The following is a 13,139-nucleotide window of genomic DNA, read 5'->3' as shown; positions in this document are numbered from 1 at the left end:
GGACTGAAACCCTCCAAACCTCAACCTGTGTCATTGAGAGACGAGTGGACAGAGACGGGGACGGGGACGACGCACACTTCACTTAAATTTATTCACGGACAAATTCACAAAACCATTATTGGTCACTCTACACACAATTAGTTTCTGTGGACGGGTGGGAATGATTCATAAACTCTTTATGTACGGAACAAACAATGTAAACACCCCCGCTGCGTTTCCTCCCGTGGTCGGCGGAGGAAAGCGACCGGCTCCACGCCGCCGAGGGAGGACGATGACACGAGACGACAGGAAGTAAATACAGCAGCGGGTCGGCGTTAAACAGCAGGACGGGGACGCTTACGATGCTGAAAACACAAACGAGTTGAATCAGCCTCGGTAAAAACCCCTTTCAGAATATCCGTCTGCAGATTGGAAACCTCTCGACTTCATATAGCGCCCATTTAAAAATAAAATAAACAAGGGAGGGGGGGTCCAGCAGCAACACACCCCAATAAATAAGGATTTATCTATCGGTTTAACGATATGTTCACTTTTACAACCATCGTCACGCCACAATACGTCTACGGAAAGATTATTCTCCTGTTCTCTCAGGTGTGTGTTGGGGGGGGGATCAAGGTGAAATAACAGAATAAATACAGAAGAGGATGATTGGTAGATGTGTGTATGGGGTAGGAGCGCCCCCCCCCCCCCCCTCAGTGGCGGGCGGCCGACTCCCTGGGGTAGAACTCCGACACCGTGCTCTGAGGAATCCTCTTCAGCATCTCCTTGGGGAAGATCCGCAGCAGCTGCCAGCCGATGTCCAGCGTTTCATAGACGGTCCTGTTGTCGTACGGGCCTGAGGACACATCAAAGGAAATCCGTTAAATCCACGTCACGGGAATAGACCGGCTGCGATGCGAACGCCAAGGTCACCCTGAGCGATGAAGCTCTTCTCGAACTTCTGCAGGAACTCCAGGTAGAGCAGGTCGTCGGAGGTGAGCGCTTCTTCTCCCACCACGGCCTTCATGGCCTGGACGTCCTTACCGATGGCGTAACAGGCATACTGCGGGATGGGGAGACGCCCAGGATTAGAGATCCGGGTCCTCAACAACGCCCGAAACACGGCGGCCATCTTTACCAGCTGGTTGGAAACGTCGGCGTGGTCCTTCCTGGTCATCCCCTCGCCGATGGCGGACTTCATCAGACGGGACAGGGAGGGCAGCACGTTGATGGGCGGGTAGATCTGAGAGGAGAGGGCAAAATGGCTGCTCTGAGATTTACCGTAGCCAAAATCCCCGTTTGCTTCGCGCCGCGTCGGACGAGTATACCTGTCTGTTGTGCAGCTGTCTGTCCACGTACACCTGTCCCTCGGTGATGTACCCCGTCAGATCCGGAATGGGGTGGGTGATGTCTGCAACGTGAAACACATTTTACGGACTTGAGATCCGGACTCCGGCAGCGTTTCGTAAAGGCCGACACAATCACCTCCACGCGATGTTGTGATGGGGGGGGGGGCTCCTGGTAGGCTCGGTAGGAGTCTGCTCTTCATATGTGTTGCTATGGTAACTGCCTCCGGTCTATTTGAGGTGCATTCCGGACAGACAATAAAAGCAAAGAGCCGTGGAGAAGTCTCTCACCGTCGTTTGGCATGGTGAGGATGGGGATCTGGGTGATGGATCCGTTTCTGCCTTCCACTCGGCCGGCGCGCTCGTAGATGGTCGCCAGATCCGTGTACATGTAGCCGGGGAAGCCGCGGCGGCCGGGCACCTCCTCGCGGGCGGCGGAGACCTGCAGGGGGGGGGGCTTCCCTGTCAAACCTGCACTTTGAATTTTACTCCCATTTTATTCTTGCGTTATAACTGCAGGTTATAACAACACGCCTTAAAAGCTGCGTTTGTTAATCAGAGTTGTAGCAGCAGGTGAAGTTGCTCTTCTTCAAGCAGCCGAACAAATACATTCGCTATCGAAGAGTCAACAAAGTCAAGAGAACTCAGAGCGAGGAGAACGCGTCCCATTCATCCCCGGATCGGAGGGGGAGGGGGGGTCGGCACCCGTCTGTAGATTCAATGTGGAGGTTAACCTTTCCACGTTTCAGGACGGCCCACGATACGGAGCTGCGGCGTTCGCGTGCCAAGGTCATGGACGGCGAGCGCCGGAGCATTTAAAGCTGGAAGAATATCGAGACGGCTAACATAAAGGGACGATGACTCAGACACAAAGGAGTCGGTGGAGAACCCCCCCCCCCCCCCCCCCCCCCACGACGACTCCTCGCCTCGTGGAGAAAGTTGAGGGACAACGTTCTTTTAAAGGCAGCTGAATAGTAATGAGGAATGTCTTACAAAAATGAAAGACCTCCCTTTCAAGAAGGAGCACGAGGAACGGAGAGTCGACGCGCCATCGGCTCCGCTCATCATAAAAGGACGCAGTGGGGGGGGGGGGGGGCAAGCAGTGAAAACGTCCGGAGGCTGGAATCCAATCAGGACCAGGAAGTCAACCCGCGTGTCTCGTACCTCCCTCAGAGCCTCGGCGTAGGAGCTCATGTCCGTCAGGATGACCAGGACGTGCTTCTCACACTGGTAGGCCAGGTACTCCGCTGACGTCAGCGCCAGCCGCGGGGTGATGATGCGCTCGATGCTGATGACGTAAAACAAAACGCTTACTTAATTCTATCTGCGGTTCTGAATACTTGATTCTAGTCCGGAAAAAAAAGAATATCAAAATGTCATCATGTCTTCCTGAGATTCTCGCTCCTTTGGGGGACAAGATTCCAATTTCTCTTCGGATCGGTAATTGGGCCGACGGCGCCGAGCGGCTGACGGAATCTTACGTGGGATCGTTGGCCAGGTTCAGGAAGAGACAGACGTTGTCCATGGAACCGTTCTCCTCAAAATCAGACTTGAAGAAACGGGCGGTTTCCATGTTGACCTGAGGGACGGATGACAGAAGTTAGACGACCAAGGAGGAGATCAAACAAATAGCAGGAACCACGAATCATGGAGCTTTTTTTTGTTTTTTTTATACGTGCAGGTAAATCCTGGAGGCATCGGGACGTTTTTCTCGCTCTCCTCTGGGAAAGGATTTACACTCATTCCAGCTTTCGTTTGATTTTCCCTCTGATCTTAAAGGAGATGGGAATTGTGAATTTGTATTCGTGCCTCCCTCAGGGGGAAAATCAAAGCGTGTAACCAGTAACTACACGCTTTAACAGCTTGTAAAAGATGCATTTTATTTGCTGTGAAAACTCCTTCCATGAATAATCCCGCTTTAAATATGCATCTCCATGTGTCGACTTGTGTAAATCCCTCTTAAGGCAGCGTTTCCTCCTGCAAGACGAGCCACAATGAGTCGAGTCGGTGGAGAGGAGAAGGATTAGCGTCTCTCGTGTGTGTGTGCGTGTGTGTCGACGGTGACAATCATGGCATTACAGCAGACAGGAGGCGCGAACCTGATACTGCGAGGGGGGGGGGGGGGGGGGGGGCCTGTCTCCATGCTCAGAGGCGCAGAAGTAACAAGAGGGACTTAAAGGTTAAATCGCCCGATGAATAAAAGACGGAGAGCGAGGCGGGACGGAGGGGACAGGGTGTCACGTCGGGGCGTCAGGGTTAAGAGGGGGATTAGAGTCACAAATTGGCAGTGGGTGTGTTTGTGGTGGGGGGGGGGGGGGGGGTGTCCGCTACCGTTCGTCTACTCACCCCCATGGCTGCGAACACAATGGCGAAGTTGTCAGCGCTGTAGTCCATCACGTCCTTGGACTTCTGCACCAGCCCGGCCTGGCGACAGATCTGGGCAGCGATCTGGGAGGACGGAAACGGAGGGAAAGAGTTCAGCAACGAGACCGCCGTCCCCAAAGCGGTCGCCGTCCCCAAAGCGACCGCCGGGCGACGCCGTCCCCAAAGCGAGCCCCTGACTTCCGGAGCGACTCCAGAAGAAGACCGGGGCAACATTTTCCTCTCTTCTGATAGAACCATCGTTCGTCCCAATCTCACGGCCGAACGGCGACCGTATTTTTACACGCCGTTATTGCCTGAAAACGGTTTGCGATCATCAAATAGTAATGGCGTTGCATTTTGTCCCTGAGCGCCGAACACATGAAACACGGAGACGTTGAAAAGAAGAATACAGGTTTTCCCCAAATTGCTTTCCTAGATCCTGTTTACCCTTTCTTCGCTGAAGAGCGTCGGGAACGGCCGTGGGCCGTCGCTCCACGAGCCTCGATTGTGCCGGAGTGCTTCAGTAGATTGAATCAATCAATGCAGTTTTGCCAAATTGTCTGTGCGTCCATCATTTATTCCATTTTCACGACTCAAAGACGATTATTTTGTTTGCCTTGGGACCATTTCCAAAGCGGCCCTACTTCACCGGGCGTATTGTGACGGATCGCTCACCCTCATTTAGCATGACCTGATCTTTCTGCTTAAATTCCCGTTAGCCACAATGAGGCCCCGCGCGCGCGCGTGTGTGTGTGTGTGTGTGTGTGTGTGTGTGTGTGTGCGTGTGTGTGTGTGTGTGTGTGTGTTTGGCTCAGGATGAGCGATACGACAGAAAACATGACTGACATCTCGAGATCTGAAATCAAAATACCTAAAAACATTAATTTGGGCGTTAAATCATTGCCTCCGCCGTCTTTCTGTTAGCAACACAAACTCAAACGGTTACAGACGGATGCTGTTGGGAACGTTACCAGGAATCGTGATTAAATCTTAAATTAAATCTCTTCTGGATCACTTTGAATTTTCGTTACCATAGCAGTAAATGGAGTTTCAACATTTGTTTAATAGCTCGGTTAATTATTGACCGATGTTTATGGAATTGAGCTACACTTGCGTTTGGGCCTGCTGTGCATTTAGATATTAGAGGAAGAGATTTCTAACAGGCGTCGTCTTATAGCCGAGTCGATCCCACATCAGAGCAGGTCGGCGGATTTGTTCCGTCTTTAATACCTGAGGAAACGGATCCAGTTGAAATCGGGGTACAGTTTCACACCAAAACGATTTTGTTTTTGGACCCTTTCAATAATATCCCTCTTATTACCGTACAAATAAATCGTCGCTCCGGGCACTAAACGAGGGGGGGGGGGGTCGTACCTCGTTGTGAGGCAGCCCGGCGGCAGAGAAGATTGGGATCTTCTGTCCTCGGGCAATGCTGTTCATGCCGTCGATGGCCGAGATGCCCGTCTGGATCATCTCCTCCGGGTAGATGCGGCACTGAGGATTGATGGGCTGACCTAGAGAGCAGGAAAACATGGCGTCAGGAAACGCGTCATCGCCGCTGGTGACATCACGGGAGTTTAAAGTGATGCCACTAAAGTAGAACTATCACCAGAATCAGTGTTTTTTTTTCTTAATGTAAAATTTGTCTATTTGGCTTTTAAAAACATCCCATAAAGATAAAGACAATAACGGGAGACTGAGACGGTACCCATGATGTCCAGGAAGTCCTCAGCCAGAACACTGGGCCCGCGGTCGATGGGCTTTCCTGAGCCGTTGAAGACGCGTCCTGAAAAGAGGAAGGTTTTTCTCCTTTAGGCCGAACTGAAACTCGGTTTATTGTTTCATAAAGGAGAGGAATTTGCCTTCTTGATTCGCTGGAACTTGAATTCCAAAAGATAATTACTAAGAAATGCGGCTGAAATTAAATGAATCAGGTGAGAACTCCGAACGCGTCGGATCCTTTTTGCTTCGCGCCGCACTCTGAACAGACGAGTGGCTTTGATGACTCTCGTCGATTCTACAAGTAGCAAGTACGAGTAATTATAAAACCATGGATGTGATTAATGATACTTCAACCACAAAAACAGGTTTACTTCCTCGCGCTATTCATATATACGCAACCTTGTGCTGTACTGAGATAATCACGCGAGCATTTCAGAACATTTAGGGGAAAGAAAGGTTTTGATTCAGCGCCGTTTCGCCTCCGGCACATAATGAGATGCAAGTAAAATAAGCGCGTCAAATGGAGACGCAGCCTTCGGCGTGATTTAAAGGTCAACTCCGTAGAGAACGACGCGGATGCGGGCGACAGGGAAGGACCGGACGGACTCGTCTCGTTGCTAAATCTGAATTAAACGCGTCCGGAGTGACGATCTTACCCAGCATGTCCTCCGATACGGGGGTCCGCAGGATGTCGCCGGTGAACTCGCAGGCCGTCTTCTTGGCATCGATGCCTGATGTTCCCTCAAACACCTGAGTGAACACGACAAAGCGTTACGGTTAAAACGTGCCGTGGGTTCCCCCTCCTCGCTTAGGAGGCGGGGCCTGATGATGAACTACACCTGGGCAGGACCACGCCAGGGGAAACCCGAGTTCAGGGGCCAAAGACATTTGCCCTCACCTGGACGACGGCCTTGCTTCCGATCACCTCCAGGACCTGCCCACTTCTCTTGGTGCCGTCCGGCAGGGTCAGGTGAACGATCTCGGCATACCTTGGGAACTGGATCCAAGAAAATGGAACACGGATTAACGACGACGGAGCCTGAAAACTACACAGGGGGAAAAAAAAACCCCGTAGGAACCGCCTCACCTTCACATTGTCCAGGATCACCAAGGGTCCGTTCACACCCGACACCGTGGAGTAGGCTGAAAGAGAGGAGAGTTCATTCCTCTTTTCCGACGGGCCACAGGACGGGAAAAATAGCGCACGTAATACCGGCAATATTCCCGTTTGAGGTGGCGGTGAAAACCACCAATCTGCATGGGAAGGAGCAGCTTTTCCTTACAGCCGGCACCGCTAATAGTCACAGGATGACCTTTGGGTGACGTTTTAACAGCTTTCACGCGCTTTCTCGGCCAAATGTCATGAAAAATTACCCGGAAATTCACTTGTTCAAAATTGTCGAGCACAATTACACAAACATGTGAGAAAAGAAAAGGTTAGTGAAAATGGCTAGCGGCCTTCCTGGGGGGGGTGAAGGAGCAGAACAGGGAGGCCCTCAAATCAATCACACAAAGTCCAGTCGCCCCAACGCAGATGATCAGTTTACCCAGAGACTTCCCTTTATTGATTTCAATGACATGCGTGTGTTCATGCCTCGAGTTTAAAAGACATTCACTGACAACCCCCGCCCCCCGCCCCCCTGTACATCTGCAGACAGAATGGAGAGACGCGGGGCTGAAGGGGTTGGTGGCCTCATTGTTCCCGCCGAGGTTTTTCCACCATCGTCTGCTTTTTCCTCTTTATGTGCAAACCGTCAATCTCAGGGCCGATATCAAAGAGGGCAGGAAATTAGAGCAGACTGGTGCGAACATAAAGCCCCGCGGCTTCGTGGGGTGTGTATCCATAATGCTGCTAATTAGGCAGGGGCCAACAAAATAAGCTGTCAATGCGCTACAGTACCGCAGCCACTTCCCACACACACACCTGCGATACACCCTCTATAGCCAGACAGGCCCGGTGTGTGTGTGTGCGTGTGTGTGTGTGTGTGTGTTGAGGGTGGAGAGGGGGATGGTGGAGCAGAGACTATTGAGACGGGAAGAGAAAAGAAGGCTCGAGTGTGATGATGAAAACAGAGAGCGCCACAGATACAGAAAAGTATTTGTACTCTAAACCAGCCGCTATGGCGGTTCCTGCCGTTGGACCGTGATTCTGGTGAATGACTCGAGTTTCTGTGTTCGACACAACACGACCTTGGTCTTCAGCGGGGTGGGGGTCGGCGGTAACCGCTTTTAAAAGGGACACCTCCGTGTCCTCCTTTGCGGTAGAAAGCACGGCGTTACACAATAAGGTTTGCTGTAAAACAAAGCTTTTACTCAAACGATCCGATCAGAACCTGAAAAAGCCCGAGCTGTTAAATAAATAAATTAAATAAATCGATTCTACGTGCAGCACAGTGGCGCAGTGGAAGTTCAGTTTAGAATCCAACTCGGCCTTTTGGTGAGGAGTTTGCACGTTCTACCCGTGACTGCTTGGGTTCTCGCTGGGTTCTCCGGGTTCCTCCCACCACCACAAACATATGAAACACAAATTGGTTCCACTAAATAGCCCAGAGGTGTCTGGGCAATTGTCTGTCCGTGTGATGTACTGGCGGCTTGTCCAGGGTGTGCCCCGCCCCTCGCCCGTTGACTGCTGGGATAGGCTCTAGCACGACCCGGTAACGGAACTTTTATCCGGCCCGCTTTGTCTCCTGGCGTCCTCCTCCAATGAGACGGCGTGACGGTCCCGCAGCAAAAACCATGTGCAGATGTGTGTGCGAGTAAAAAAAAGTTTTGTTAATGCAAACTGAGAGTGTGTGAACGCATACAGGGATCTGCAAACCGTGTGAAATGAGATTTGAAAAAATGTATCGAGATCCCAGAAGAGCAGAGAAATCCGGTGAAGATGCTTTTCTCCTTTCTGTGCTCCCGACTTAAGTTTTTAATCTTCTTTTAAATGCAGATTCTTTTCAACATTTATCTGCTTGGCGGTACCTTTGTCGTCATTCGAATGCCATTTTTTTTTTGCATTTCCTTAATGTCCTCTTTTTAATGCATTTCTCCGTCCCTGTAAAGAACCTTGAATTGCCTTGTGTCTCAATGGTGCTATACAAATATAGGCCTTGCCTATAGTGTTCAGACAAAACTTGCTCAGCAGTCTGTTCCTACTTTGTTGAAATGCCCACAGATGGTGGTAGAAAAGCACGCAGCCGGACAGCGAGGCTTCACAACAGAACGCTCAAAAGATTACACAAAAGGAAAACGTTCAGGTAAAAGTAATGTACGCATTTCCACCTGTTCTCTCTGGCGTCCCCCCCGATATTCCGAAAACAAACCCCTACGTATATCCCGACTGGACTGAACACCCACCCGCTTTATCCAACAGCCCCGTAATTCTGACAATAAAAGCCCACTGCTCCAAATGGCCCGGGAATAGTTCAAGGTACCCACAAAAAAAAAAAGAAAGAAAGTAGTTTGCACTCTCATTTCATAAAATAACGACGGTTCAATGGGCTATACGTCCATGAGGTGTGAAGTAGCAACGTTTCCCATTAAGTTTGGAAAACTTTCTCCACCCCTTTTGGCTACTTCAGTTCAAGTGCGGCAGTCCCCTGGCTCGGCCTGCAACGGCCGTGCGGGTCCACGGCCCCCAGTCCGTTCGGCTCTTTGTGTACAAAGATGTTAATTGGTCCTAATCCGCCACTAGAAGCTGTTTTCATAGCCTGACCTTGCACCCTGAAGGACACCTTGGTGTGAAATACTATAGAGCCCATTCAAGTTGCCACAGAAAAGAGGCACAGAGCATTCCAACACAATTCAGTGAGAGGGGGGGGGGGGGGGGTCAGCGCCGGGATGGGATGGGGAACATCATCATTCCGACAATATGAGCGCTACAAAGCAGAGGCTGCTGGGATGTGCGGCCTCACAATCATGCCTTAGCCTCCGACTTCAAGGGATTCCCACAGCCCCGTCAGACACGGGAATGCTAATTGGCTGAAACCTACGGCCAGCCGACACGCCCACAGCGACAAATACGAAACAGGAAGTTCATAAACGAGATACAATGACCTAATTCTCACTTTTCACGAAGGCAGCAAGAAACCATTACGAACAAAAAAGTGGCTCAAAGCTGTGACTGGGTTTTTATAAATATTGAATCATGGCGATGACATCACTACGGTAAACCAGCCAATGAGGGAAGCGTCTCGCCCTCGTCTGGCTAACGTTAGCTAGCATCCCACTGAACGAAACCGAATCTCACCTCCAGTTCTCATTGAAGAGCAACAGCTTTCAGTGTCATTGAACTTCTGCTTCTTTCCTCACTTTAGAGTTGCAACAGGAACTTACTGGACCAAGCTGACCGCCATCTATTTCCACATCTGCTTCCTGTCGCATGACGGAGTTCACGCGAGGCGGTGCGGCTCTCCTCACGTTACATTCCAATAGCCTGTAACGTGCCATTATGTCCACATTTTGTACAGTGTAGAAGATTAGTGAGAATCTCTTGTTTGTGCAATTAATATATTTATTGTGTGTGTTTTTTTTTCCCTCATTGTATTTTGAAATCTTTATAAATGAAAGCAAATTTAGCTGAAGTGGACCTCGGCATGTGGAAATTTGTCAAATCAATTTAAACATATTTTCCCGTAGATTCATGTGCATAATCACTCCTTAATTTAGTCCACTTTGGAAATTGCTTCATGGATACAGCGTCATGTGGAAATTCTTAGAGTGGACAATAGACACGTCTCTAAATAATCCACTCAGGAAACTAAAGCCAGTCAAAAACAAACCAGTGAGACACTAACAGATCGGTTCCTCTTCGTGAGTCAGACAGAAACCGTGTCAAATCCTTTTTTGCCACATTCTAATATTCTTGAGACAAGAATGATAAAAAACCCACGGGAGACTCTTTATCTACTGACAAACTCGCTGCTTAAGAACAATTAGAATGCGGATTATAGAACCGCGACACAAATAACATTGATTTTATAGAAATGACTTTCGTAGCGGCAGATGAGACATTTGTTTATCGTGACTACATTATTACGGTTAATTAAATCCTCACAAAGAAGTGTAGCGCATTGCGCCGTTGCCTTTTCATAGCACCACATGACAGAAGGCACCACTAAAACAAAGACCAGCATTTTGTGGGCTAATAGCTTTTGTCGCGTTTGACATGACAGAGACAAAGGCCTCTTAAAAGAAAAGATCTGGTCTGATGAAAAATCGCTTTATTTGTTTATTTTCCTGCTTCGTCTCAGAGCGACATTTCAATGGCTGCCGCTCATAAAGATCTGCCAAGTCAAAAGGGTGGCGAAGAAATCATCTTATTAATGCCCTGATCTGATCGGCTTTACTGAACCAAGTCTCTGATTTCCTGCTTTCCAAGTTGAACTGAAATGAAAATATATGTTTTAAACAATTGTAGATCACTTCTGCCTCTACTTGATGTGCCAAAACGACTAATAAATAAAATGATTTCGCTGTATTCTCATTAGAATTTGGCCTCCAAGGTGCATTAAATCCCTTAATGTGATGGTCTCCCAGATAGTCAAAGCACCATTAAGTCATTTTCTTCTGGTTTGCTAAAAGGCTTATACTCCACACTTGCATCATTTTTGCTGGTTTCAGGGCTAATCGCAAAAAATGCTCCTTTTCACAGGAACACAGAGCAAAGCGCTAAATGACATCACTATTAGTGGAACTCAAATTTAAACATAATCTGTAATTACAAGGGCCCAGCTAACATGGGAGACAAATTGCATTGACATTTTCCAACTCCTTTCTTCATTTCTTGCAACATCCGTTCATTTGATATCGACATGTAGAATTGTCAGATAGCTCCTCTTTACAGAAATAACATCCATTTAAATTTATTCGAGACATAGCTTGCGTCTCAGATGTCTAAACTTGCAAGGTCACAAATAGTTATGACCGCAAAGTTTATACTAGCAATGAGACTGACAAAAACCAAAGAGAAAAACACTTGGTCTCTCTGGCAGGGTTTGAACACAAGACGACACAGATGACCAATCTACAATAAAACTACACTTGGTTGCCCCAGAAACCACAACGAGATGGATATAGAATCGTTAGGGCTCAAATTTGATCACTGATCTAGATTCCTGAAGGAAACTGTCGTTAATGAAATATTGAGATTCTAATTGTGATTTGATTCCAAAGTCCAGGTTAAGGGTCAAACTATTATGGGACAATAACAGCTGGAAAAATTAGATGCTCCCTAATTACCATTCTTATCAGCATAGACAAGCTTTTGAAGCAGCTGGAGGCAATTAGCAGCAACGATATTATCGTTTCTGAAGTATATCAATATGCTTTTCCGATAGCTGCGAATCACGTGATGCATTTTTCTCGCAGCGTCGCCGGATTTTTTCCACACGAACCCTTTTTCACGCTGCACCGCTCATGTGATCGCGTGCAGCGTGAAACTCATTCCGATGGCGAACAAGCCAGTCAGCTGACCGCAGCGTTAGCCATTAGCTAGCCGTGTCGAACCGTGGCGACATTAAACTCACAAAGACCGCGACAATGACACACGAATCCGTGCGTGGAATTAGCGTGACTTAAAATGCTGCTACGACTAGTTAAAAATGGTTAACCATCGTGTGGCAGCGGTTAGCCGTCGTTTGCTAGCTTAGCTTGTTTAGAAATTAATGTAACCAGGGTAGGTTAATACGCATTTAAGACAAACGGGAGTGTCATTTTTAATACACAAATGTAAAAGTATGCAATCGTGAATTTAAAAAAAATAAATCACTGAGTTTTAAAAATAATTTATGATCACGATTCATTTAGCTTCTTAGCTTGCTAACTAACTCACCATATGTTGTGGCATTTCTTACTTGCTTCGACAGTCGTCATTTAAGATTTATTGAAAAACATTTACAACACTATTATTACTAAAATATTATTATTATTATTATTATGAACATACCTGGCGATAAAGCTAAAATATAGAGTTCAGAAAAAAAATCATTCATTAGCAGGTACAAGTTTTCACCGCTGGGGCCGAATTAGCATTGGTGTTTTTAACTGAAAACACAAACAAAAACAAACGTTACTGTAACAAATACCGAGATTAAGTGAATATTCTGGGGGGGGGGGGGGGGGGGGGGTCGTGTTTAACTGTCCGCCTGTCATTGCGTGCGGCGTAGCAACCTTGTTAGCAGGTAGCTACAGCTGCGACCCGCCTCTGTTTAGCATGCTAACGGGACTTACTTAGCCTCGGTTGAGAGATGTAATTTCTGGTCACCGCCTGCGTGTGCGTCCTCGCCGCTGCCGCCAAGCCGTTGACGTCCATCGCCCTGTTCGCCACCAAAGTTGCCATCGCCCGATGTGGAGAAGAAAGCAGGAAAAAGCTACAGCTTCGCTAGCTTGCGCTGAACAACACGAATGACAGCAGAGCGCTCGTCATATGATACAGAGAGGAACCGGATGTTTGGACCTCTGCAGTGCCGCAGACAAGGAGGACGCGCCTACGTAATGACGTTTTCCCCACGTCACACGACGCCATTTAAATTATAATCTCCTTTAATTTCTCAAGGAAAACAGACATGGATTATTATAAAACCAAATAAATAAATAAAATTTTGACTGCTATGAGACTGTAAATAAGCCTATATTGATATCAAAGAAATGTTTTATTTTTATTTTTTTAATCCTGGATAAGACCTGATAAATTTAAAATGCTGATCATTTTGAGTGAAATTCCAGTTATCTGTTGAAAAA

The 13,139-nt window shown here is 48.0% G+C and overlaps 1 protein-coding gene across 1 annotated transcript; it reads right to left on the bottom strand.

Moving 5' to 3' along the window:
• Positions 1–72: 72 nt before the first annotated feature.
• Positions 73–12,793, bottom strand: atp6v1ba (ATPase, H+ transporting, lysosomal, V1 subunit B, member a). Its single transcript, XM_068740944.1, has 14 exons — positions 12,630–12,793; positions 6,499–6,554; positions 6,310–6,408; positions 6,068–6,161; positions 5,398–5,475; positions 5,064–5,203; positions 3,672–3,773; positions 2,807–2,904; positions 2,490–2,613; positions 1,617–1,767; positions 1,308–1,390; positions 1,118–1,222; positions 913–1,042; positions 73–835 (listed from the first exon to the last, which is right to left on the bottom strand). Exons 1-14 carry the CDS (start codon positions 12,736–12,738, stop codon positions 693–695), a joined length of 1,512 nt encoding a protein of 503 aa, XP_068597045.1. The 5' UTR covers positions 12,739–12,793; the 3' UTR covers positions 73–692.
• Between the last annotated feature and the right edge of the window lie 346 nt (positions 12,794–13,139).

This window comes from Brachionichthys hirsutus, chromosome 7, assembly GCF_040956055.1.
Source record: "Brachionichthys hirsutus isolate HB-005 chromosome 7, CSIRO-AGI_Bhir_v1, whole genome shotgun sequence".
In the NCBI taxonomy this organism is placed as follows: Eukaryota; Metazoa; Chordata; class Actinopteri; order Lophiiformes; family Brachionichthyidae; genus Brachionichthys; species Brachionichthys hirsutus.
The sequence above is the reverse complement of the archived record's forward strand: the minus strand, read 5'-3'. Positions and strand labels throughout refer to the sequence as shown.

Excerpts from the sequence above, each read along its gene's own strand:
- atp6v1ba (XM_068740944.1), bottom strand. The coding sequence starts at position 12,738 with ATGGCAACTTTGGTGGCGAACAGGGCGATGGACGTCAACGGCTTGGCG. Across the intron at positions 6,555-12,629 it reads CATCTCTCAACCGAGGCTAA|CCTACTCCACGGTGTCGGGT; the intron begins GTAAGTCCCGTT and ends CCTCTCTTTCAG. Across the intron at positions 1,043-1,117 it reads CCGACGTTTCCAACCAGCTG|TATGCCTGTTACGCCATCGG; the intron begins GTAAAGATGGCC and ends CCCATCCCGCAG.